Source organism: Orcinus orca, chromosome 8 (assembly GCF_937001465.1).
Source record: "Orcinus orca chromosome 8, mOrcOrc1.1, whole genome shotgun sequence".
NCBI classification, from domain to species: Eukaryota; Metazoa; Chordata; class Mammalia; order Artiodactyla; family Delphinidae; genus Orcinus; species Orcinus orca.
Genome location: NC_064566.1, coordinates 13,558,183 through 13,585,867, shown reverse-complemented (window position 1 = coordinate 13,585,867; position 27,685 = coordinate 13,558,183). Strand labels below are relative to the sequence as shown.

General features: G+C 45.2%; 1 protein-coding gene across 1 annotated transcript; it reads left to right on the top strand.

Moving 5' to 3' along the window:
• The first annotated feature begins 1,368 nt into the window (after positions 1-1,368).
• On the top strand, positions 1,369-27,685 carry F2 (coagulation factor II, thrombin). Its single transcript, XM_004264068.3, has 14 exons — positions 1,369-1,759; positions 2,149-2,312; positions 3,033-3,057; positions 3,294-3,344; positions 4,787-4,892; positions 4,995-5,131; positions 6,780-7,094; positions 7,441-7,569; positions 7,664-7,790; positions 8,311-8,478; positions 9,011-9,184; positions 9,472-9,653; positions 27,197-27,267; positions 27,422-27,685. The coding sequence occupies exons 1-14, from the start codon at positions 1,681-1,683 to the stop codon at positions 27,563-27,565; spliced, it is 1,872 nt and encodes a 623-aa protein (XP_004264116.1). The 5' UTR covers positions 1,369-1,680; the 3' UTR covers positions 27,566-27,685.

The window sequence follows — 27,685 nt, the reverse complement described above, 5'->3', positions numbered from 1 at the left end:
AGTAGGAAAACTGATTTATGGTGATGGTGGTTAGACTAGTGGTTATCTCAGGGATGACTCCAGCAAGTATGTTGGGGGCTGGAAATGTTCTCTCTCTTGATCTGAAGGGTGTATGCATACAAATTTGAGGTAAACACTTAGGGGGACTTCCCTGGTGGCGCAGTGGTTAAGAATCCGCCTGCCGGCGCAGGGGACACGGGTTCAAGCCCTGGTCCGGGAAGATCCCACATGCCGCGGAGCAACTAAGCCCCTGCGCCACAACTACTGAGCCCGCGAGCCACAACTACTGAAGCCCGTATGCCTAGAGCCCGTGCTCCGCAACAAGAGAAGCCACCACAGCGAGAAGCCCGCGCACCGAAATGCAAAGAGTAGCCCCTGCTCGCCACAGCTAGAGAGAAAGCCCATGCGCAGCAACGAAGACCCAACAGAGCCATAAATTTAAAAAAAACAAACAAAAAAACCGCTTAGGAGTGGTTTCAACATTACCGTATGTAAGCTAAACCTCAATTTTTAAAATATATAGAAAAATAGGAAAGAATATATGTGTATAATGTAAATATATAAATATATATGTAGGTATGTAGGAACTGGGCCACCCAGGCATTAAGCTGATTCGTAGGAGTCGAGTCCTGGTCCTCAGTTCTCTGCCAGCCCTGCCTCCCCTGCTCTGCACCGGGCCACTCCCTGTGATCTTCCCAGACTGCACATGTCCGCAGTCCAGACCCTGAACGGCCAGGCCCTAAGGAGAGCGAGGTGAGAGCCTGTGCTCCCTGTGTTCCTGCTCTTTGGCCCTCTGTCCTAATGAGACCCAGGACTAATATTTACCTTTCATACTGCAAACTGGAAGTGGGGGAGGGCTGGGCAGGGGTAGTGTGGGACCAGCATCCAGTCTAGGCCTGGCATGGGGCAGATAGGCAGGGGGAGAGGGAGGGCCCTGCTGTGGAGACCAGGGATTTGAGCTGCCCCTGTTCCGGGCCAGGCCACATCCTGGGAGACCTGGGAGAGAAAATAGACCAGAGGGCCTGGCTCCTCCTTCCAGGCAACCACCACACACAAACACAGCTCCCTGGCTCCCAGACAAGGAAGAGTGGAAATGGGACCCTCCATCAGTGGCTGAGAGGCCGGGGCAAATGTTGGCCGGCCCTGCCCCAGTATGTCCTGGGATAAGGTGGCCGCTCTCATCTGGCCACACCCATTTTCTCACGTGCATGTGGTGATTACAGAAAACTCGCCACTGGTTTACATCCATATAGCTACTCATTATTAAGTTCTTACTATATATTCATAATCTCCTTTAGTCCTCACAACAGGATACTCTTCCCACTGTACAGATGAGGAAACAGACACACAGAGATCAAAACAACCATCACCGTGTGTTAGGATTGCAAGGAGCCTCAGGAAGATCTTGTGACCCCACTGGCCCAAGTTCGCCTGTGTCTCTGAGAGGGAGGTGCTGGATGGTGGCTACACTGGTCTTTGCTCTGGGACTTCCTCCCAGACCACCCATCCCTGGTCCCAGGAGGACCTGTCCTCCCAGATGGCGGGGGCGGACTATCTATCCACCTGTCCCCACGGCCCTGACCTGCTGACCTCTGCTTCCTGGCTGATTTCTTCATGTTGGTTCAACATTAACCCAGAGGGGTCAGGACAAGCCCTCAGAGTCCTGGGAGCGGACACACTATGGCGCACGTCCGAGGCCTGTGGCTACCTGGTTGCCTGGCCCTGGCTGCCCTGTTTAGCCTTGTGCACAGCCAGCATGGTAAGGGGGGCCTGGAAGCTGGGACAGGCTGGCGGACTGGGATGTAGGCCTGTGGGCTGCGGTCCCCTGGCTCGACAGAGAGCACAGGGCTGGCCCCCAGGTGGCTCTTGGCTCACTGTGTCCAGCTTAGGGAAGGAGCCAGGTGCTCAGGGCTGGACAGACAGTGACTACTTCTCTCTTGCAATATGGGGGTTGGGCTGGGGGTGATCCATGAAAGGAGGGGGGCTAGTGGCTGCCGTTAGCAGCCTTTCAGGTCCTGCCACCATCCTAGACACCCCCTTTCTGGAAGCCAGCAGGCAGGCCAGGCTTGCTTCCTGCCCTAAGTGGCTGGTGGTGGCTAAGACAGCCTGGGCCCCTGAGGCCACTGTCCCACGCCCCTTCTCCTGCAGTGTTCCTGGCCCCTCAGCAAGCACTGTCGCTGCTCCAGCGGGTCCGACGCGCCAACAGCGGCTTCCTGGAGGAGTGGCGGGAGGGCAACCTGGAGCGAGAGTGTGTGGAGGAGCAGTGCAGCCGTGAGGAGGCCTTCGAGGCCCTGGAATCTCCCAGTGCCACAGTGAGGCCCCAGGGAGGGAGGGCTGGGGGTCCCTCCAAGGGGGCCCTTGGTTCCTGCAGGGGCACCAAGGAGGGGAGTGGGGAGCATCACAGCTCTTTGTTGATAACTTCATCTCTGGCCCCGTTTCCCTGGGCTGCCCTGATGAGTGGCTCAGCCTTTCTAGGCGGCCCCAGTGCCTGGGCTATGTCAAGGCCCCAGGGTACGGTGAGGCTCCAGGACGTTGGGGGGCAGGGGGGCCTCCTCAGTCTTTAGACATCTGTCTATGTTGGGATCTCTGGAGACCCTGGCCCTGGCCACATGGCCTCTCAACTTTAGCTTTGCTGCTACTTCTGTGCCACCCTTGGGAGGTGGGTCTCTGGTCAGGCCTGGGCCTAGGCCTCAGTGTTCCAGGAGCCTTTTGAAGCTTTCCCTTCCCTGGGGCTCTGCCTGGGCCCCTCTTCTCCAGTCTACCCCACCCCGGGGAATCCCTTTCAATCTTGTCTGGCCAGGGGCGGGGGGGCGGGCAGTGGGGAAGGCAGGGAGCTCCCCTCTCCTCAGATACTCTTCTCCTCTGCGGGCTTGGGCTTTTAGAAGCAAAAGTAGAAAACTCTGCCACAAACCTCCCCAGAGCGTGACCAGGGTAAGGGAAAGGGGAAAGTATAAGGAGAAGACAGGAAGTTTACAAAAAAACAAAACAAAACAGGATCCTACCACAGCCTCACACTCAGCCTTGTTTTTCAGGATGTGTTCTGGGCCAAGTACACAGGTGAGCACTGGGAAGGGTTTGCTCCAGGAAGGGAGTCCTGGGGACCCAAGTTAGAGGGTGCCCCACTCCAGAGAATTTTCTGATCCATCCAATCCTCCATTCCTCCACCCACGCCTCTTTCCTTCCTTTCTTCCATACGCGTCCCTTTCTCTCCGTTTCTGAATGTCATCCCACCCTTCACTTGAACCTGTCCTATCCCTACCTCAATCTCAATGATGTTTCTGGGTCTTTTCCAGCTTGTGAGTCATTGAGGAAACCTCGAGAAAAGCTCATTGAATGTCTGGAAGGTGAGGAACTGACATGAGGGTGTGGGGACAGGATAGGAGGGGACAGCCTGGGAGAAGAGCAGAGTAGGGGTTGGGTAGGAGTTGTGGCCCATGGGTGGTGGCCTCTAGCAGCTGACATTGCCTTTCTGGTCCTGCGGTCAAGGATGTGTCTTTGCACCTGGCTCTGTGCCTGGCAGTCAGTAAGATGATTAATATTGGAGGAACAAATGAATGCACGGGCAATGAAATAATGTTTAAGGCCTCATTCTCATCAGAGCCCCTGCCCATGCCAATCAGTCTTCCCCATGTCTCCAAGGCAGAGCTTCGATGACGTCACATTCTTTCTCCAAAACCTTGAGTGGCTCCGCATTGCCCCGAGAATAAAGCACAGGCTTCTTAGCCTAGTGAATTTTGCAGGTTCTGATCTTAACCTTCCCTTCAAGCCTTATCTACCATTGCACCAGCCCTGAATCCAGCCCCCCAGCTTGCTGACAGCAAGCACTTCTCTCAACAGGGTAAGATGTTTCTAGATCCTGGCCCCTGCTTACATTATCATCTCCCCCTGGAGCAGCCGTCAGTGCCTACTGAAAACCCCCCTATCCTTCAAGAATTAGTTCAAATGCCACCACCTTGCTGAGCCTTCAAGGTGCATCCTCCCTCCTCCACGGCATTCTGAATACACCTTTAGTATGACAGTAGACCCCACAACATGGAACTCTTTAATCACACTGGCTATGCTTTCATTTGTTAAGTAATTTATTCAATAGACATTTCACTAAGCCCCTGCTGTGTGTCAAGCTCTATGGTTGAGTGCTGGGGATTTTAAGAGAATCAGGGAGCTCACAGTTTCATCAGAAAACAAAAATACAAAACATCAAAGTAATTGATGGAAAAGTTCTGTTCCAGGTGCCAAGAGAATTCCAGGAGAGGGAGCATTTCGTTTGCTGGCAGAATCAAGGACTGCTCCCCAGAAGGAGTAGAGTTTTACTTGGATTTGTGGGATGCACTGATGAATAAATAGGAAAGCATGGCCAAGGCAAAGGAAAGAGCACGTGCAAAGGCCCTTAGGCACGAGGAGCTAAGATAACAGGACACCTAGACCAGGGCCAGATTCGGAGAACCTTGTTCACTTTTTCATTCTGCTGGCTATGAGGAGCCACTGAACATTAGCTCTATGAGGGCAGGAACCTACTTGACTATGACTGTCTTATTCATTGCTGTGTCCTTAGTACCTGGCATAGTGCCTGTCACATGGTTGTCACACAGTGGGCACTCAGTGAATATTTGGTGACTACGGTTAAATGGATTGTAGAACTGCTGGGTACAGAGGAAGTGCTGAGTAAATGCAGGTTAAGGGTCATGGACCAGAGGTAGCTTGGAGGGGATGGACCTATAGAGCTTTACTAGGAGAGAAGCGGGGACAAGTCCTCAGTGTAGGAGACCTGGGCTGGGGGTCTCTGCAGGTAACTGTGCCGAAGGTCTGGGTATGAACTACCGAGGGAACGTGAGCTTCACCCGGTCAGGCATCGAATGCCAGCTGTGGAGGAGTCGCTACCCACATAAGCCGGAGTGAGTGATGGGCAGGCCTGTCTGCCAGGGGTCTGAGAATAGGGGGTGAGGAGACACTGGGGGTGGGGGAGACGCCTCCTGCTGAGCAATTTTCTGTTCCAGAATCAACTCTACCACCCACCCTGGAGCTGACCTGCAGGAGAATTTTTGCCGCAACCCAGATGGCAGCATCACTGGGCCCTGGTGCTACACTACGCTCCCCACTGTGCAGAGGGAGGAGTGCAGCATCCCTGTCTGCGGTGAGCTGGGGGAGATCAGGTGGGCATGGCCAAGGCCCATGGGTCTTCATGGGCCTGGCAGCACAGGATGGGAATCAAGATCCTGGCTCCCTTTGAGCTGGTGTTAGTTACTGACGACATATTTGAGCTTGTTGGTTAGTGAAGTCAGGAGACCAGAGAGAGTTAGCTTCCAGCCTCCTCCCCTCCCTCCACAGCCTTTGCTTCCTTATGATCCAGGATGTGGCCCATTCTAAATATGCTTTACTTCCTGCTTGAGGCATTCTTCCCTCCAGGAAGCCCTTCCTAACCATTTCAGTCCATGTACCCTTTGCCGAGCATCACAGAGCAAGCCTCGTACAGTCCAGCCCTGCATGATTCTGTCATCATTATTTCCCATGATGTGTCAGCTAGCTATAGCCATAATAATGCTGCAAACCCCACAAAATCACAAGCAGCCACAAAAGCTGGGGGGCATATACCGATAAGCATTTCTTTCTTTTTTTTTTTTTGATGTGGACCATTTTTAAAGTCTTTATTGAATTTGTTACAATATTGCTTCTGTTTTGGTTTTTTGGCTGCGAGGCACGTGGGATCTTAGCTCCCCAACCAGGGATTGAACCCACACCCCCTGTATTGGAAGGGGAGATCTTAACCACTGGACCTCCGGGGAAGTCCCGCATTTATTTCTTATGTGTCTGAGGTTCAGCTGGGGTGGCTCTGCTGGTCTTAGCTGCACTCGCTCACACGTCGGTGGGGTCCAGGTGTAGGCTGGGCTCGGCTGGTGGCCCTACGTCAAACAATGGGTCCAGCTGAGCTTGGCTCCTTGTGTGGGTGGGTCCATGTCTGCTCCGTGTGTACTCATTGTGGGGGGAGGCTGAAAGGCAGCAGCTTCTTCCACGGGGGCGGCAGAAATACTAAGCAGTGAGCAGACACACATCTTTAAGCCTAGGCTCAGAACTGGCAGAGTCAGCTCTGCCCACATGCCATTGGCCAAAGCAAGTCCCATGATCAAGGCCAAGGTCAAGAGGTGGACCTTTACACCTTTGCTTGTAAAATAACAGGGCAGAGGATGTGGATCCAGGTGGATCCAGGTAGGAGTAAAGAATTAGTGCCAGTAACTCAATCTACCAAACATGGGTTGCTCTTCTTTGTCCTTCATGCATCCCTGTAGGACCCAATGAGGGTTGCTGGGGCCAGTCTTACAGCGAGTTGCCAATCATAGTAACAAAAACAGCTACAGTTTACCAAGCCCCCACCCCTGAACACCTATGATAAATATGTTGCAGGCATGCTGAAACTGACCTACTGCCTGTGTAGACATCCTCAGTGGATCCCAGCTATTTTTCCTACTGTGCCCTTGTGAAAGCACAGAATCCTTAAACTCCAGGCAGTCACTACCAATAGATTACAGATAGCGCAGGAGATGAAACCTGGTTCCTATCTCTGGCTTATTATGCACCAGACACTTATGCCATATATTTTGTTTAAATCTCTCAATAACCCTGCAAAAACGCATTAGTATTCCCTTTCACAGGCAAGCAGACTGCGGCTCAGAGAGGTTAAGTGACTTGAGGTCTATAGGATAAAGGCCGAAAGGCAGGGATTCACATCCCGTCTGGCTCCACGTGTGGTCCCACCCACTCTGCTCCTCTGTTTCCTCACCCACCAGGCCAGGAGCGAGTCACTGTGGAGCTGACCTCAAACTCCAGAGACTTTGCAGTGAATCTGTCACCTCAATCAGAAATGTGCATCCCTGATCGCGGCCAGCAGTACCAGGGGCACCTGGCGGTGACCACACATGGGTCTCCCTGCCTTGCCTGGGCCAGCGAGCGGGCCAAGGCCCTGAGCAAGGACCAGGACTTCAGCCCGGCTGTCCCACTGGTGGAGAACTTCTGCCGCAACCCAGACGGGGATGAGGAGGGCGCGTGGTGCTACGTGGCCGGGGAGCCTGGCGACTTTGAGTACTGCGACCTGGACTATTGCGGTGAGAGGGCAGGGCAGGGGACATGAGACAGAGGACACAGCCTGGAGGGAACAACAAGAACAGTGCCTCCCCTGATCTAAGGCTTTACCACCTGATCTAAGGCTTACCACTCACCAGTGAGTGCATTCATGACACCTGACGTTAACCAGGTGGGCGTAATCCTAGCTCCACCTTACAGCTGAGGAAACTGAGGCCCACGAGGTTTGGTTTCCTAGTAACGCAGGTGCGCTTGCGCTCTTAATCTCTACACCAGACGACCTCCGCGGCTGCCTGGGGGCTTGGGGAGGTCAGAGGGTGGGTGAGGAATGGCCTGGCCCAGCCGCAGCTGGTGTCTGGGTCCCTGCAGAGGAGCCGGTGGATGAGGAGGTGGGATATGGGCTGGGCGAGGAACCGGATGCGGCCATAGAGGGACGCACCGCTGCGGACACATTTCAGCCCTTCTTCAACGAGAGGACCTTCGGCGCCGGGGAGGCAGGTCAGGCGGCGGCCGGAGGGGCGCGGGGCCGCGGCATGGGGGCGGGGGCGGGTGTTGCAGCGCTCGGCCCCTAACGGTCCCGCTGGCTCGGCAGACTGTGGCCTGCGGCCTCTGTTCGAGAATAAGTTGGTGCAGGACAAAACGGAACAGGAGCTGTTCGATTCCTACATCGAGGGGCGCATCGTGGAGGGCCGGGATGCGGAGATTGGCCTGGCGCCCTGGTGCGTGCTCCCTGCCCCCACCGACCCCTTGCGCGCCTGCATCCCGCGCCCTGGGAGACTCCTCCGCCCTCACAGGTCTAGGCTCCACAGACAACCTAGCCCAGCACCAACATCTCATCGAACCCTCACAGCCACCTTTTGAGATTGGGTTTACTACTTCTCCAAAGCAGATGGTGAAGCTGAGGGTCGGAGCGCTTAAGTGACTCGCCTAAGTGGTGCTGCTAGTGAATGGGTTACAGAGCAGGACTAGATTCCTGTTCTTCTGACCCCAGAGCTGTGCTAAGCTGTGCCAACTCTGGCCTGGAAGAAGCTTGATGAGGGGAGGGTGGTGCAAAATGCAGGTGGCAGCCCCGCGGTGTCACATATATGCCCCGGTCCCCAAGAACGGGAAGGTCAAGCTGGGGTCTGGGCCCAGTAGGGAGCTCTGTCCAGTTAGTTCTTAAACCTGGGACTTTGCGCTTGTAGGGCTGGTGGAGGGGCAGCCCTCCCACCTCCTAATGCTTCCCACTTCTTCTCCCAGGCAGGTGATGCTTTTCCGGAAGAGTCCCCAGGAGCTGCTGTGCGGGGCCAGCCTCATCAGTGACCGCTGGATCCTCACCGCTGCCCACTGTCTTCTGTACCCGCCTTGGGACAAGAACTTCACTGAGAATGACCTTCTGGTGCGCATTGGCAAGCACTCCCGCACCAGGTACAGAAGTGGGGGCCCATGCGTGTCTGGCAGGGGTCCGCGTCCTCCCGAGTGACTGTGAGGGGCTCTGGTGACTCTGGGCCACGAGGGATATGTCTGTACATCTCCCACAGTAGAAAACCCTGTAGGCTCTGCTGTAAAGTCTATATGGCCACATCCTGACTGAAGCTTGGACCTGGGGACAGAGAAACTAAGCCTTTGCAGAGAGCAGAATCCTGGCCTGCCCTTAGCACCCTTCCACGCACCAGGACATGGCCCAGGTGTGACCTCTGAGTAGAGGCTGTTGGGATCAGGGCCTACAGGCTGCGTCCCTCCCCCTACCTGCCTGGGCTGTTTGATCCCAAAGCTCTGGGCAACTTCAGGCCAGGAAGAAGCTGCCAGGACAGGAGCCGGCCCTCTCACCCTCACTGGTGGCCTGCTGGTTACGCTGACTCCCAGACCCTGAGGGCAGGCAGTTTTCTTCCTCGGGGAACGAGCTGCCCCTCATTGGGTGGCCTACAGCTTCTCCTTTTCTCTGCTGGGGTCTGCACAGCTATGAGCGAAAGATTGAAAAGATCTCCATGCTGGAAAAGATCCACATCCACCCCAGGTACAACTGGAAGGAGAACCTGGACCGGGACATCGCCCTGCTGAAGCTCAGGAAGCCCATCAGCTTCACCGAATACGTCCACCCCGTGTGCCTGCCCGACAAGGACACAGCAACCAAGTGGGGCGGCCAGAAGGGCAGCCGGGGGGTGGCTGGGGGGGGAGCCGAGGGGGTTGGCCAGGGGGCAGGTGGTTGGGGGGCAGCCAGGGGGCTGGCAGCTGAGGGCCTGGGCTGGGTTCTGGGCCTGACTCTGACAGCCTATTGCCTTGCCGAAGTTCCTTCCCTTTTCCAGGCTTCAGCGTCTTCCTGCACAGGTGTTTTAGATTCAGGTCTCTAAGGGATGGTGTTGGGGCCAGGAGGTTTCTAGACTGGTCTGTTCTCACTCAGTCCTTCTCCTTTCCCCAAAGGTTGCTCCGGGCTGGATACAAAGGGCGAGTGACGGGCTGGGGCAACCTGAGGGAGACGTGGACAGCCAATATTGCTGAGGTGCAGCCCAGCGTGCTACAGGTGGTGAACCTGCCCATCGTGGAGCGGCCGGTCTGCAAGGCCTCCACCCGGATCCGCATCACCGACAACATGTTCTGTGCTGGTAAAGTCACCTGGGCATGGCTGGGCAGGCGGGAACAGCAGGGCCTCGGGTTGGGAGGATTGAGACACGTGAGTAGCACAGGCCTGGGTTCAAGTCCTGGCTCTATTCCATTAGGCCGTGTGAGGGTTGAGCAAGATAGTGTATTTAAGGTGTTAGGCGTGGTGCTAGTCACTGATCAGGTTGTCAGTATATGTGAGCCAGACACCAACCAGAGGCCACGGGTGGAGGAAAAGCCATTCATTCATTCAGTCGTTCAGCAAATATTTACTGAGTGCTTACTGTGGTCCAGGCAGTATTCCAGGGTGTCCAAAAAGGACCCTAACAGATAGGGTCTCCTGTGTCTTCAGAGAGCTTCCTTCCTAGAAAGAGAGTGTGTCAGTAAGCAGATCTAGAATAGCAATCCTGATAGGAGAAAAATTAAGCTGAGTAAGGGAGTGAGAGGTGGGGACGGGGCGATTGAGACAGAGTGGTTGGAGAAGGCCTCTCTGAGAAGTGATGTTTAAGCAGAGACTAGAAGACATGAAAGAGTGAGCCAGTCTAGAGGAAGTGCACTCCAGACTTGTGGAGACAGCAGGTACAAAGGCCCTGAGGTGGGAGCATGCTTGGCGTGTCTTAGGAGCAGCAGGGAGGCCTGTGTGGCTGGAGGGCAGTAAACACAGGAAGGGCAGCATTGGAAGAGGGGAGAGAGGTGGGCAGTCAGGGGATGGGTGCTTCCTTCAGGGCCTTGAAGGACTTTGGCTTTTGTCATGATAGGACATTATTGGAGACTCTGGGGCAGGTGAGTAAACGATCTAACTTAATTTTTAAATTTTTAAAAATTAAAAAAAAATTTTTTAGGTGATTTCAGACTCACAGAAAAGTTGCAAAAATAATACAAAGAATTCCTTTATACTGTCATCCAGATTCTGCCACCTCCTTTGTGTGTGTGTGTGTTCTGTGTGTGTGTGTGTGTATTTATACACACACATATACACATTATTTGAGACTAAATTGTACATATGTTACCTTTTTTACCCTTACACTTAAGTATTTCCAAAAAAACAGGGTTGTTCCCTGCCATAACCACAGTACATTTATTAAATCAAGAAATTAATAATGAAAAAAGAAATTAATAATGATATAATACCTTTGTCTAATTTTTAGACTTCATTTAAATGTTTTCCAGTTGTCCTGCTTACTGATGTCTTTTTTAGCAAAAGAAAAACAAAAACGTTTTTCCCACCCAGGATCCAGTCCAGGATCACACATTGTACTTAGTTGTCTGTCTTTCACGATTTAGACATATTTGACATGTATAGGCCAGTTATTCTGTAGATTGGCCTCAGTTTGGCTTTCTCTGAGGTTTCCTAATGATCAGATTCAAGCTAAGTGATGTTGTGTCCTTTTCAGGCATATGATGTCTCTGTCCCATACCTGGTGAGATTAACTCTGACCTCTTGGTTAAGGTGGTGTCTGCATCTGCCATGTTTCTCACTGTAAAGTTCTGTTTTCCTTTTTAAGACTAACATCTTGTGGGGAGAAAGTTGAATAGTGTCTGTTCTGTTTCTCATCAAATTGTTCTCCTAACCCTGGTAGCTGCCAAATGGTGATTTTTAAATTCTGTCATTCCTTCTACATTTATTAGTGATCATCTTATTGTAAGGAAGAATCTGCTTTCACTCTGTCACTGTGGACTCATGGGTCCTTTCTTTATTCTAAGGGCTATAATTTGTTACTATCATTATTATAATGTTCAAATTATCCCAGGTTTGGCCAGTGGGAGTCAAAAAAAAAAAAAAAACCTGGCTTCTGTGACTTTTGGAGAGGTCCTGTCAATCTCTGAGTACTTTCTTACTTTCAGCGCAGCAAGATGTTCTAGGTTCATCCTACTTGCCTTCTAGTGGAGAATGGTATTTAGAAACCAAGATCTGGGTGCCAGTTGTGCACATTGTTACTGGGGTGTCATTGTTCCTAGGCTCTCTTAGCAGACAGAATTAGAAAATACATGTATTATGCACATGCCTAAATCTATATCTATGTTCTTTCTATCTATTTATCTATCTAAAACCATGAGATGACACTGAAACCTCCCGTTGCAATGCAATAGTATTTTTTTTAACATCTTTATTGGAGTATAATTGCTTTACAATGGTGTGTTAGTTTCTGCTTTATAACAAAGTGAATCAGCTATACATATACATATATCCCCATATCTCCTCCCTCTTGCGTCTCCCTCCCACCCTCCCTATCCCACCCCTCTAGGTGGTCACAAAGCACTGAGCTGATCTCCCTGTGCTATGCGGCTGCTTCCCACTAGCTATCTATTTTGGTAGTATATATAAGTCCATGCCACTCTCTCACTTCGTCCCAGCTTACCCTTCCCCCTCCCCACATTCTCAAGTCCATTCTCTACATCTGCGTCATTATTCCTGTCCTGCCCCTAGGTTCTTCATAACCATTTTTTTCCCCTTTAGATTCCATATATATGTGTTAGCATACGGTATTTGTTTTTCTCTTTCTGACTTACTTCACTCTGTATGACAAACTCTAGGTCCATCCACCTCACTACAAATAACTCAATTTCTTTTTTTTTTAAGGCTGAGTAATATTCCATTGTATATATATGTGCCACATCTTCTTTATCCATTCATCTGTCGATGGACACTTAGGTTGCTTCCATGTCCTGGCTGTTGTAAATAGAGCTGCAATGAACATTGTGGTACATGACTCTTTTTTTTTTTCTTTTTTTGCGCTACACGGGCCTCTCACTGTTGTGACCTCTCCTGTTGCAGAGCACAGGCTCCGGATGCGCAGGCTCAGTGGCCATGGCTCACGGGCCCAGCCGCTCCACGGCATGTGGGATCTTCCCAGACCGGGGCACGAACCTGTGTCCCCAGCATCAGCAGGTGGACTCTCAACCACTGTGCCACCAGGGAAGCCCCCCATGACTCTTTTTGAATTATGGTTTTCATATGCCCAGTACTGGGATCGCTGGGTCATATGGTAGTCCTATTTCTAGTTTTCTAAGGAACTTCCATACTGTTCTCCACAGTGGCTGTACCAATTTACATTCCCACCAACAGTGCAAGAGGCTTCCCTTTTCTCCACACCCTCTCCAGCATTTATCATTTGTAGATTTTTTGATGGTGGCCATTCTGACTGGTGTGAGATGATACCTCATTGTATTTTTGCTTTGCATTTCTCTAATGATTAGTGATGTTGAGCATTCTTTCACGTGTTTCTCAGCCATCTGTATATCTTCTTTGGAGAAATGTCTATTTAGGTCTTCTGCCCATTTTTGGATGGGGTTGTTTGTTTTTTTGATATTGAGCTGCATGAGCTGCTTGTAAATTTTGGAGATTGGTCCTTTGTCAGTTGCTTCGTTTGCAAATATTTTCTCCCATTCTGAGTGCTGTCTTTTCGTCTTGTTTATGGTTTCCTTTGCTCTGCAAGAACTTTTCAGTTTCATTAGGTCCCATTTGTTTATTTTTGTTTTTATTTCCATTTCTCTGGGAGGTGGGTCAAAAAGCATCTTGCTGTGATTTATGTCAGAGTGTTCTGCCTATGTTTTCCTCTAAGAGTTTGAGAGTGTCTGGCCTTACATTGAGGTCTTTAATCCATTTTGAGTTTATTTTTGTGTATGGTGTTAGGGAGTGTTCTAATTTCATTCTTTTACATGTAGCTGTCCAGTTTTCCCAGCACCACTTACTGAAGAGGCTGTCTTTTCTCCATTGTATATTCTTGCCTCCTTTATCAAAGATAAGGCGACCATATGTGTGTGGGTTTATCTCTGGGCTTTCTATCCTGTTCCATTGATCTATATTTCTGTTTTTGTGCCAGTACCATACTGTCTTTTTAAAAATTTAATTAATTAATTATTTTTGGCTGTGTTGGGTCTTCGTTTCTGTGTGAGGGCTTTCTCTAGTTGCGGCAAGTGGGGGCCACTCTTCATCGTGGTGCGCGGGCCTCTCACTGTCGCGGCCTTCTCTTGTTGCGGAGCACAGGCTCCAGACGTGCAGGCTTAGTAGCTGTGGCGCACGGGCTTAGTTGCTCCGCGGCATGTGGGATCCTCCCAGACCAGGGCTTGAACCTGTGTCCCCTGCATTGACAGGCAGATTCTCAACCACTGCGCCACCAGGGAAGCCCCATACTGTCTTGATTACTGTTGCTTTGTCTGAAGTCAGGGAGCCTGATGCCTCCAGCTCCGTTTTTCTTTCTCAAGATTGCTTTGGCTATTCGGGGTCTTTTGTGTTTCCATACCAATTGTGAAATTTTTTGTTCTAGTTCTGTCAAAAATGCCATTGGTAGTTTGATAGGGATTGCATTGAATCTGTAGATTGCTTTGGGTAGTATAGTCATTTTCACAATGTTGATTCTTCTAATCCAAGAACATGGTATATCTCTCCATCTGTTTGTATCATCTTTAATTTCTTTCATCTGTGCCTTACAGTTTTCTGCATACAGGTCTTTTGTCTCCTTAGGTAGGTTTATTCCTAGGTATTTTATTCTTTTTGTTGCAGTGGTAAATGGGAGTGTTTCCTTAATTTCTCTTTCAGATTTTTCATCATTAGTGTATAGGAATGCAAGAGATTTCTCTGCATTAATTTTGTATCCTGCTACTCCATATTCACTGATTAGCTCTAGTAGTTTTCTGGTAGAGTCTTTAGGAGTCTCTGTGTATAGTATCATGTATCCTGTCATCTGCAAACAGTGACAGCTTTACTTCTTCTTTTCCAATTTGGATTCCTTTTATTTCTTTTTCTTCTCTGATTGCTATAGCTAAAACTTCCAAAACTATGTTGAATAATAGTGGTGAGAGTGGGCAACCTTGTCTTGTTCCTGATCTTAGTGGAAATGGTTTCAGTTGTTCACCATTTAGAGTGATGTTGGCTGTGGGGTTGTCATATATGGGCTTTATTATGTTGAGGTAAGCTCCCTCTATGCCTACTTTCTGGAAGGTTTTTATCATAAATAGGTGTTGAATTTTGTCAAAAGCTTTTTCTGCATCTATTGAGATGTCATATGGTTTTTCTCCTTCAATTTGTTAATATGTTGTATCACATTGATTGATTTGCGTATGTTGAAGAATCCTTGCATTCCTGGAATAAACCCCACTTGATCATGGTATATGATCCTTTTCATGTGCTGTTAGATTCTGTTTGCTAGTATTTTGTTGAGGATTTTTGCATGTATGTTTATCAGTGATAATGGCTTGTAGTTTTCTTTGTGACATCTTTGGCTGGTTTTGGTATCAGGGTGATGGTGGCCTCGTAGAATGAGTTGGGGAGTGTTCCTCCCTCTTGCAATGCAATATGATTAATTTTAGCTTCTCCCTTTCCACATTTGTAACAGTCTCTGTTGATAATGAGAAATCTGACTCCTATTATCTGTAATGTATTTACTTATTTGGTTAATACAAGAATACACAGTTTGGGCTTCCCTGGTGGCGCAGAGGTTGAGAGTCCGCCTGCCGATGCAGGGGACACGGGTTCGTGCCCCGGTCCGGGAAGATCCCACATGCCGCGGAGTGGCTGGGCCCGTGAACGATGGCCGCTGAGCCTGCGCGTCCGGAGCCTGTGCTCCATAATGGGAGAGGCCACAACAGTGAGAGGCCCACATACCACAAAAAAAAAAAAAAAAAAAAAAAAAGAATACACAGTTTGAGAATCACTCATCCATGACTGTGAAAAATAATCCTACAAGCTAGAGTTTAGCATTTCTTCATGGTTGTTTCTGTTTTTAGCCTGAAGATATATATATATATATATATATATATATATAGTCACAGTACTGTGTCTAAAAGTAACTTGGGTAATTATTATCCCCTTCCCTGTGTTATTTATTTAAAATACAGTTAGGCTCATTTGTTTCATGATTGTATTCAATTTTGGGTCCTCCCTCCCATCTTTGTTGTCTTTACTTGTTTATTTTTGGACTATTACCTTGTTTTATTATGCTTTGCTTTATTTATTTACATATTTTTTATTTTATTTAAATATAGTTGGTTTACAATATTATATTAGTTTCAGGTGTACAACATAGTGATTTAATGTTTTTATAGATTATACTCCATATACAAAATAATGGCTGTATTTCCTGTTCAATATATCCTTGTGACTTATTTATTTTATACATAGTAGTTTGTATCTCTTAATCCCCTAGCCCTATCTTGCCCCTCCCCTCTTCCCTTTCCCCACTGGTAACTCCTAGTTTGTTCTCTCTGTGAGTCTGTTTCTGTTTTGCTATATTTATTCATTTGTTTTATTTTTTGGATCCCACATATAAGTGATAACACAGTATTTGTTTTTCTCAGTCTGACTTATTTCACTAAGCATAGTACCCTCTAGGTCCATCCATGTTGTTGCAAATGGCAGAATTTCATTCTTTTTTATGGCTGAGTAATATTTATTTTTTATATATATATATATATACCACATCTTCTTTATCCATTCATCTGTTGATAGACACTTAGGTTTGTGCTTTGCGTTATTGCCCTTCCCAGATATTGTTGTTTTACAAATTGAAGGTTTGTGGTGATCCAGCATCAAGGAATTCTATCAGCGCCGTTTTTCCAACAGCATTTGCTCACTTCATGTGTCACATTTTAGTACTTCTTACAATGTGTCAAATTTTTGCATTATTATATGTTTGTTATGGTGAACTGTGATCAGTGATCTCTGATGTTACTATTGTAATTGTTTTGGGGCATCATGAACTGTGCCAAGACAGCAAACTGTGTGTTCTGACTGCTCCACCAACCAGCCATTGCCCCATCTCTGTCTCTTTCCTGAGGCCTCCCTATTCCCTGAGATACAACAATATTGAAATTAGGCCAATCAGTAACCTTACAATGGCCTCTAAGTGTTCAAGTGAAAGGAAGAGTTGCATGTCTCTCATTTTAAATAAAAAGCTAGAAGTGATTAAGCTTAGTGAGAAAGGCATGTCTAAAGCCAAGACAGGCCAAAAGCTAGGCCTCCTGTGTCAAACAGTTAGCCACTCTGTAAATGCAAAGGAAAAGTTCTTGAAGGAAGTTTTTGTTTTTAATTTTTCTTCGTTAGAGAGTTTAATTTATTTTAAAAAATTTTTTTAAATTGGGCTTCCCTGGTGGCGCAGTGGTTGAGAGTCCGCCTGCCGATGCAGGGGACGTGGGTTCGTGCCCTGGTCCGGGAAGATCCCACATGCCACGGGCTGCGCCCGTGAGCCATGGCTGCTGAGCCTGCGCATCCGGAGCCTGTGCTCCGCAGTGGGAGAGGCCACAACAGTGAGAGGCCCGCGTACCGCAAAAAACAATAAAAAACAAACAAACAAAAAAATAATTAATTAAAAAGTGCTATTCTAGTGAATACATAAATAAGAAAGCAAAACAGCCTTATTGCTGATATGAAGAAAGTTTTAGTGGTCTGGTTAGAAGATCAAATCAGCCATAACATTCCCTTAAGCCAAAACTTTGAAGCTAGCAGAGATTGATTCATGAGGTTTAGGGAAAGAAGCTGTCTTCATAATATAAAACTACAAGGTAAAGCAGCAAGTTATCCAGAAGATTTAGCTAAGATAATTCATGAAAATGACTATACTAAACAACCGATTTTCAGTGTAGCCAAACAGCCTTACATTGGAAGGAGATACCATCTAGGGCTTTCATAGTTGGAGAGGAGAAGTCACTGCCTGGCTTCAAAGCTTTAGAGGACAGGCTGGCTCTTTTGTTAGGGGCTGAAACAGCTGGTGACTTAAAAATTGAAGCTAGTGTTCATTTACCATTCTGAAAATCCTAGGGCCCTTAAGAATTATGCTAACTCTACTCTCCCTGTGCTCTCTAAATGGAACAACAAAACCTGATGACAGCACATCTGTTTACAACATAGATTACTGAATATTTTAAGCCCACTGTTGAGACCTACTGCTCAGAAAAAAAAGATTCCTTTCAAAATATTCCTTCTCATTGACAATGCACCTGGTTACCCAAGAGCTGTGATGAAGGCATACCACAAGATTAACGTTGTTTTCATGCCTGCTAACACAACATCCATTCTGCAGCCCATGGATTAAGGAGTAATTTTTTCTTTCAAGTCTTATTATCTTAATGAATACATTTCATAAGGCTAAAGCTGCCATAGATAGTGATTCCCCTGATGGATCTGGGCAAAGGAAATTGAAAACCTTCTGGAAAGGATTCACCATTCTAGATGCCATTAAGAACATTTGTGATTTCAGTGGAACAGGATAGAAAGCCCAGAGATAAACCCACGCACCTATGGTCAAGTAATCTATGACAAAGGAGGCAAGGATATACAATGGAGAAAAGACAGCCTCTTCAGTAAGTGATGCTGGGAAAACTGGACAGCTACATGTAAAAGAATGAAATTAGAACACTCCCTAACACTGTACACAAAAATCAACTCAAAATGGATTAGAGACCTAAATGTAAGACCGGACACCGTAAAACTCTTAGAGGAAAACATAGGAAGAACACTCTTTGACATAAATCACAGCAAGATCTTTTTTGATCCACCTCCTAGAGTAATGGAAATAAAAACAAAAATAAACAAATGGGACCTAATGAAATTTCAAAGCTTTTGCAAAGCAAAGGAAACTACATTCAAGACGAAAAGACAGCCCTCAGAATGGGAGAAAATATTTGCAAACGAATCAACAGACAAAGGATTAATCTCCAAAATATATAAACAGCTCATGCAGCTCAATATTAAAAAAAGCAAACAACCCAATCCAAAAATGGGCCGAAGACCTAAATAGACATTTCTCCAAAGAAGACATAGAGATGGCCAAGAAGCACATGAAAAACTGCTTAGCATCACTAATTATTAGAGAAATAGTCAAAACTACAATGAGGTATCACCTCACACCAATTAGAATGGGCATCATCAGAAAATCTACAAACAACAACTGCTGGAGAGGGTGTGGAGAAAAGGGAACCCTCTTGCACTGTTGGTGGGAATGTAAATTGATACAGCCACTATGGAGAACAGTGTAGAGTGGAGGTTCCTTAAAAAACTAAAAATAGAATTACCATATGACTCAGCAATCCCATTACTGGGCATATACCCAGAGAAAACCATAATTCAAAAAGACACATGCACCCCAATGTTCATTGCAGCACTGTTTACAGTAGCCAGGTCATGGAAGCAACCTAAATGCCCATCGACAGACGAATGGATAAAGAAGATGTGGTACATATAGACAATGGAATATTACTCAGCCACAAAAAGAAACGAAATTGGGTCCTTTGTAGAGCCATGGATGAATCTAGAGATTGTCATACAGAGTGAAGTAAGTCAGAAAGAGCAAAACAAATATCGTATATTAACGCATATATGTGGAACCTAGAAAAATGGTACAGATGAACCGGTTTGCAGGGCAGAAATAGACACACAGATGTGGGGAACAAATGTATGGATACCAAGAGGGGAAATTGGCCGTGGTGGTGGTGGTGGTGTGATGAATTGGGAGATTGGGATTGACGTATATACACTAATATGTATAAAATAGATAACTAATAAGAACCTGTTGTATCAAAAAATAAAATTCAAATATTCAAAAAAAAAACATTTGTGATTTCATGGAAAGAGGTCACAATACCAACATGAACAGGAGTTTAGAAGAAGTTGTTCCAACCCTCATGGATGACTTTGAGGGGTTCAAGACATCAGTGGAGGAAATAACTGCAGATGTGGCGAAAATAGCAAGAGAACTAGAATTAGAAGTGGAGCCTGAAGATGTGACTGAATTGCTGCCATCTTACGATAAAACTTTAATGGATAAGGAGAAAGTGGTTTCTTGAGATGGACTCTACTGCTGGTAAAAATGCTGTGAAGATTGTTGAAATGACAACAAGGGATTTAGAACATTACATAAACTTAGTTGATGAAGCAGTGGTAGGGTTTGAGAGGATTGACTCCTAGTTTGAAGAAAGTTCTGTGGGTAAAAAGCTATCAAATAGCACTGCATGCTTCAGAGAAATTGTTCTTGAAAGGAAGAGTCCATCAGTGGGGCAAACTTCATTGTTGTCTTATTTTAAGACATCGCCATGGCCACCCCACCTTCAGCACCACCACCCTGATCAGTCAGTCAGCAGCCATCCACGTGGAGGCAAGACCCTCCACCAGCAAAAAGATTACAATTTGCTGGAGGTTCAAATGATGGTCAGCATTTTTTAGCAACAAAATATTTTTTTTATTAAGGTGTAGTTGATGTACAATAAATTTTAGGTATACAACATAATGATTCACAGTTTTTGAGGTTATATTCCATTTATAGTTATAAAATATTGACTATATTCCCTGTTTGTACAGTATATCCTTGTAGATTATTTTATACGTAGTAGTTTGTATGCAACAAAATATTTTTATTTTATTTTATTTTTGCGGTACGCGGGCCTCTCATTGTTGCGGCCTCTCCCGTTGTGGAGCACAGGCTCTGGACGCGCAGGCTCAGCAGCCATGGCTCACGGGCCTAGCCGCTCCGCGGCATGTGGGATCTTCCCAGACCGGGGCACGAACCCGTGTCCCCTGCATCGGCAGGCAGACTCTCAACCACTGCGCCACCAGGGAAGCCCAACAAAATATTTTTAAATTCAAGTATGTGTATATATATTTTTTATTCATTTATTTAGTTATTTTTGGCTGCGTTGGGTCTTCGTTGTTTCACTCAGGCTTTCTCTAGTTGTGGTGAGCGGGGGCTACTCTTGGTTGTGGTGTGTGGGCTTCTCATTGCAGTGGCTTCTCTTGTTGTAGAGCATGGGCTCTAGGCACGCAGGCTTCAGTAGTTGTGGCTTGCGGGCTCTAGAGTGCAGGCTCAGTAGTTGTGGCGGACGGGCTTTGTTGCTCCGCAGCATGTGGGATCTTCCCGGACCAGGGATCGAACCCGTGGCCCTTGCATTGGCAGGCAGATTCTTAACCACTGCACCACCAGGGAAGTCCTGTATATATTTTTTGACATAATGCTATTGCACTCTTAATAGACTATAGTATACTGTAGACATAACGTTTATATGCACCAAGAAACCAAAAAATTCATATGACTTGCTTTATTGTGGTGGTCTATAACTGAGCCCACAGTATCTCCAAGGTGTGCCTGTATTAACATGGTCCAAAAATCAGATTCTTTATACAGGTACACTCAGAGAATGATATTCCCCTTTTCCTCCTGTCCTGTTCCCACCTCCTTCCTTTCCACCGCATTTCCATCCAGGCCCTGCAGTTAACCAATCTCAGTAGTTTGAGGTTTATTCTTCTTCTGTTTCTTTTTGCACAAATGAGCAGACACATTTATATTTTCTTATTTTTCCCTTTTCACAGAGTAGCACAGTATAGATATTCTTTTTTTTTTTTTTTTTTTTAGATATTCTTTTGTACTTTGCTTTTTTCAGCTAATGTATCCTGGAAATTCATTCCATTTTAGTTATAGAGCTTTTCCTTATTAAAAAAAATTTATATTTTTGTATGTCTGTGAGTCTGTTTCTGTTTTGTAAATAAATTCATTTATATCATTTCTTAAGATTCCACATGTAAGTGATATCATATGATGTTTGTCTTGGTCTGACTTACTTCATTTAGTATGATAAACTCTAGGTCCATCCATGTTGCTACAAATGGCATTATTTCATTCTTTTTTGTGGCTGAGTAATATTCCATTTTGTGTGTGTGTGTGTGTGTGTGTGTTTGTGTGTGTATATATATATATACATATATATATACACACACACACGCACATCTTATATCATCTTTATCCATTCATAGAAAACAAACTTACCACACAAACTTCCCAGTGGTTACCAAAGGGGAAAGGAGAGGAGAGGGATAAATTAGGAATTTGGGATTAGCATATACAAACAACTATATATAAAATAGATAAATAACAAGGTCCTACTGTATAACACAGGGAACTATATTCAACATCTTGTTATAAACTATAATGGAAAAGAATATGAAAAAATATATGTATAACTGAATCACTGCTGTACACCAGAAACTAACACAGCATTGTAAATCAACTATATTTCAATAAAAAAGAAAATTTTATAGTCACATTAGGAGGATGTATGATAGTGTCTTCAACCATTTCCTGTGTATGGGTATTTAGATTTCCAATATTTTGTAATTGAACATCTTTTTATATCCTTACTGACCATTTTTATATCTTTTTTTGTGAATTATCTGTTCATGTTTTTACGGTCCATTTTTTTGTCCCTCTCCCATCATTTTTTTTTTTTCTCTTTTTTGCGGTACGCGGGCCTCTCACTGTTGTGGCCTCTCCCGTTGCGGAGCACAGGCTCCAGACGTGCAGGCCCAGCGGCCATGGCTCACGGGCCCAGCCGCTCCGCGGCATGTGGGATCTTCCGGACTGGGGCACGAACCCATGTCCCCTGCATCGGCAGGCGGACTCTCAACCACTGCACCACCAGGGAAGCCCCATTTTTTTTAAAAAATAAATTTATTTATTTGTTTTTGGCTGCGTTGGGTCTCCGTTGCTGCGCGCGGGCTTTCCCTAGTTGTGGCGAGTTGGGGCTACTCTTCATTGAAGTGCACAGGCTTCTCACTGTGGTGGCTTCTCTTGTTATGAAGCACGGGCTCTGGGCACGTGGGGCTCAGTACTTGTGGTTTATGGGCTCTAGAGCGCAGGCTCAGTAGTTGTGGCACACGGGCTTAGCTGCTTCACGGCATGTGGGATCTTCCCAGACCAGGGATCGAACCATGTCCCCTGCATTGGCAGGCAGATTCTTAACCACTGTGCCATCAGGGAAGTCCCTCCCATCATTTTTAAAGAGTTCTTCATATGTTAGTGATATTAGACCTCTATTTGTGATATACTTTGCAAATATTTTCTTCCAGTTTCTTTTTCTTTATCCTTTATTATGTTTTGGCCATCCAATTAAATTTTTTTATGTAGTCAAATTTATTAATCTTTCATTTTACTGCACCTGGATTTTGCATCAGAGTTAAAAGAACCTTCCTTATACCCAGGTCATAGAGAAATTCACTCATATTTTCTTCTAGTACTTGGTTTCATTTTCCTACACTCAGATCTCAGAGTCATTTGGAGTTTATTCTTGCATACAATGTAAGGTATGGATTTAATTTATCTTTTTCTAAATGGCTAATAAGCTGTCTCTGTACCATTTATTAAAAACTCTGTCTTTGGGGACTTCCCTGGTGGTGCAGTGGTTAAGAATCCACCTGCCAATGCAGGGGACACGGGTTCGAGCCCTGGTCTGGGAAGATCCCACATGCCGCAGAGCAACTAAGCCTGTGCGCCACAACTACTGAGCCTGTGCTCTAGAGCCCGCGAGCCACAACTACTGAGCCCGCAAGCCACAGCTGCTGAAGCCTGTGCACCAAGAGCCCATGCTCGCAACAAGAGGAGCCACCGCAATGAGAAGCCCGCACACTGCAACAAAGAGTAACCCCCGCTTGCTGCAACTAGAGAAAGCCCACACGCAGCAGCAAAGACCCAATGCAGCCAAAAATAAATAAATAAATTTTAAAAAATACTAAAGAAAAAAAAAATCTGACTTTGCTCCAGTAATTTGAGATGTCGCCTTTATCACATACTAGGTTTCTGTGTGTGCCTAAGTCTGTTTCTGGACATTCTGTTTGGTTCTTCTGGTCTGTTGTCTATTCTGTTAAAATGTCTTGTTTTCGTTATAGAGGCTTTAGAGTATGTTTTAATATCTGGTAGAGCTTATCTTCTCTTGTAGTTTTTCTTTTCCAGTGTTTTCCTGGCAACTCTTGCATGTTTGTTTTTCCACATGAATTTTAGTATCAACTTATCTAGCTCTATAAAAAACTTGGTATTTTTATTGGAATTACATTAAAGTTATACATTAAATTAGGGAGAACTGACTTCTTTTTGATGTTGAGCCATTCTATCCAAGGACAAGAAGTGTCTTTCAATTTGTTCAAGTCTATATTGTATCTTGTGCTACAGTGTCTTCTCTTATGTTTTTTTTCCTCCTTGGCACCTTATTTTATATATTTGTGTTTTCTTCCTTATTTTTCTTGAGTAAATTAGCTAGTGATTGGAAACAAACAAAATACCTAAGAATTTGACTTATTAATTAGGCTTATTATTTTTCTATTTTGTACCTCATTAATTTCTGCTTTGATCTTAATTTTTTTCCCTTATACTTCCTTTTGGTTCACTTTGCTGTTCTTTTTCTAAAAGCTTTTGGAGCTGCCAATTTGGTTAATTTATTTTTTATTTTATTTTATTTTTAAAAGTATTTATTTGGTTGTGCGGGGTCTTAGTTGTGGCTCGCCGGCTCCTTAGTTGTGACACACTGTCTCCTTAGTTGTAGCATGTGAAGTCTTAGTTGTGGCATGCATGTGGGATCTAGTTTCCTGACTAGGGATGGAACCCAGGCCCCTTGCATTGGGAGCTCGGAGTCTTATCCGCTGCACCACCAGGGAAGTCCCTGGTTAATTTATCTTTGATCTTCAGTTTTTACCGAGTAGGGCTATGAATGGAAAACACCATTCATGGAAAACACTATGTTTGTTTGAATTATGTTTGAATTATTATTTTTTTAGAAACTCTCTAATTTCAGTGTGTATTCCCCTTTCACTCAAGAGTTAATAGGTGGTTTTAAAATTTCCAGATGGGAGGGCCCTTTAGCATTTTGATTTTCAGTTTTGCTGCATTATAATCCAGGAATATAGTTTGTAATATTTCTACTTTATGGAACTGATTTTTCTGAGAACCGTTTGATCAATTTCTGTGAATGTACATGTGTGCTTGAGGTGTGTAGATGTGTTCTCCTTTATCCACGTGTAAAGTTCTATATATATATATATATATATATATATATATGTCCATAAATGTACCTTATCAGTTATTTAGGTCATTTATATCCTTGTTTATTTTCAGTTCACTTGATATGTCTTGTACTGAGTTTGGTGTGTTGAATTCTATTATTAATGTATTTCTGTCTATCTCCTTGCATCATTTATAGTCTTTTACTTTATAAAGGCAGTTGCTGTGTTATTTGGTGCAGATATTATGTGAATTGTGGCTTTTAGCAGTAAAAGTGTCCTTCTTTACTTTCAACTTGAGCTTCACTATCCCTGCTCTCTTTGTTTCCATTCTCCTGTTATACTTTTGTCCATCCCTTTAACTTTAGGCTCTATGAATCACTTTGTTTTATCTCATATATAGCATCGTTGAGTCTTGCTTTGTGAGTCAAATTAAAAATCTTTTTGTTTTTTAAAAAGTGAGTTAAGCCCATTCATATTTATTGATATGATTAATAGAATTAGTATCTCATATGATTTTGTTATTTTTATGTATATTATGTTTCATTTACTGTGTTTTTTCCCTGTGTGATCTTTTCTTTACTTTTCAAATAATTTCATATATTTAGTAAGGTTTGCATTTTTGTTCTACTCATTATCTTTGGTCTTACACCTTTTTGAAATGCCCTTAGTTTCTTATATTCTTTTAGTTGTTACAATCAGTGAGTTTACTTTCCTCTTTCTCTTCTCCTCTCATACTTTTAGTTGTATTATTTCTACTTGTCAGACAGTTAATAAGTCCTTTTGCTGAAGCATTCATCTCCTGGTTGGATGAAGCTTGTCCACTAGTCGATTTTTCAAGAAGGGCTATGGGTATAGAATTTCCTGAGTTTTTATGTGTTTATAACTGGTTTTCTGTAGCCTTGACACCTGAAGCTCAGCATGATTGAATATAAAATCCATGGTTCACATTTTCCTTCCTTGAATTTTTTGAAAATATAGCTTTATCATTGCTTGCTCTGTATGTTGTTTTTGAAATCTGATGCTGGTGTAATTGTTTTGCTCTTATAAGGGAGTTGAGTTTTTTGCTTCCAGGCGTTGAAGGTTTTTTCTTCATCTTTGAAGTCTCAGTTTTTTTAGGACACATCTCAGAGTTCAGTGTTTCAGATCAGCTTTGCCAGGTTCCCAGTGGATCCTTTCAATATGCACATCCAATCTTTTATTTCTGTGAAGTTTTCTTGGACTATATTATACATATTAACTCTGTTCCATTGCTTTCTTTTTCTTATTGAGGGACTCATTTCTTTAGTGTGAGTTCCATTTCGACCACTTTCTGCTTTTAATTACTTCCCATTGTTTTGTCCATTTATTATTTTTATTTTTGGCTGCATCAGGTCTTAGTTGCAGCACACAGGATCTTCGTTGTGGTATGTGGGCTCTCTAGTTGAGGCACGCGGGCTCAGTAGTTGTGGCGTGCGGGCTTCATTGCCCCGCAGCATGTGGGATCTTAGTTCCCTGACCAGGGATCAAACCTGCGTCCCCTACATTGCAGGAAGGATTCTTTACCACTGGACCACCAGGGAAGTCCCTGTCCATTTATTTTTAATTTTTGAATTAAAAATTTTTTTTGATTTATTTTATTTTTGGCTGGGTTGGGTCTTTGTTGCTGCGTGCGGGCTTTCTCTAGTTGCGGCAAGCGGGGGCTACTCTTCATTGGCGGTGTGCAGGCTTCTCATTGCAGTGGCCTCTCCCGTTGCGGAGCACGGGCTCTAGGCGGGTAGGCCTCAGCAGCTGTGGCACGCAGGCCCAGCAGCTGTGGCTCACGGGCTCTAGACACAGGTTCAACAGTTGTGGTGCACAGGCTTAGTTGTTCCACGTCATGTGGGATCTTCCCAGACCAGGGCTCGAACCCGTGTCCCCTGCATTGGCAGGCAGATTCTTAACCACTGTGACACCAGGGAAGTCCCTAATTTTTAAATTTCTGATTCATTCTTTTTCACATACCAAAAATTTGCTTGAGGATATTTAATTCCGTTAGTTTTCTTGTTTCATGGTTGTGTTTGGGAAAGAATTTTTGTTAGCTGAGGTATTTTGGTTCTTATTGTTTTCCTATAGTATCTTGGTATAGATGTACTTACTTTTCGTCTATTCATTTGGTAGATTTGGGGTTATTTACAAGATTCCTAATTCATTGAATCCACTTCTTTGATCTAGTGGATATTTTCCCCTCCTCATCTCCACACAAGTTTTTTTTTTTTTTTTTTTTTGAGATGTGGAACCAGGTCTTATTAGGACCACACAGGTTTTGATATTCGATGTACAGTTAGATAAAGTGGTTTGAAGTTTGGGTGTTCTCTGTATTTGAGTTATGTTGAAGGTGTGGTTTTTGTGTAGCTTTGTTGTTCTTCATGTTGTTTGTGGAGGATATGTGGAGATACTTGGATAAAGGTAACTGCCCTAATTCTCATTTTTCTCTCACCTGTCAGTTTAATGTGTTTTTTTTTTAAGTCATTCTGCTTATTGGGTGGAGAATGGATTGTAGGCAGCAAAAGTAGAACTAGGGAGACTAGTGGTTCAGGGGAGAGGTGTATGTGATGGGACCAGGTGTAGAAGTGGTGAGGGGTGGTTGGATTGGGGATGTACGTTGAAGATTGAGCTGGCAAGGTTTGCCTAAGAATTGGATGTGTGAGGTGAGGAATTGAGCAGAGTCAAGGATACCTAGAAGGAGTCAGTGGACACTCAGCAGCAGTATCTCTTGAAGGGGAGAGTGGCTGGAGTGTGAGCTATACCTCTCCCTGAGTACTGCTTTTCTCTCTCAAGGTTACAAGCCCGGTGAAGGGAAACGAGGGGATGCTTGTGAAGGCGACAGTGGGGGACCGTTTGTCATGAAGGTAAGCTGAGTTCCCAGAAGGCCAGGAGCTGGCGGGTAGATCCTTCTGGGGTGGATGAGGAGGGACCCAAGTTTTCAGAAACAATTGCTTGACAGGGTAATACTGACACTACCTTGGACTTGACTCTATTGGAAATCCCATGTTTCTTCCTCAGAGCCCTTTTAACAACCGCTGGTATCAAATGGGCATCGTCTCATGGGGTGAAGGCTGTGACAGGGATGGAAAATATGGCTTCTACACACATGTGTTCCGCCTGAAGAAGTGGATACAGAAGGTCATTGAACGGTTTGGAAGTTAGGGGGCCACCCACATTCTACACTGCTCACTGCAAAATCACAGAAGCCAATCCAGTGAAAGAATTATTTTTGTGGCTTGTTCCTAAAACTATATTTCTCAATAAAAGTGACCCTATCAATGA

Excerpts from the sequence above, each read along its gene's own strand:
- F2 (XM_004264068.3), top strand. The coding sequence starts at position 1,681 with ATGGCGCACGTCCGAGGCCTGTGGCTACCTGGTTGCCTGGCCCTGGCT. Across the intron at positions 7,095-7,440 it reads CTGCGACCTGGACTATTGCG|AGGAGCCGGTGGATGAGGAG; the intron begins GTGAGAGGGCAG and ends GGGTCCCTGCAG. Across the intron at positions 8,479-9,010 it reads GGCAAGCACTCCCGCACCAG|CTATGAGCGAAAGATTGAAA; the intron begins GTACAGAAGTGG and ends GGGTCTGCACAG.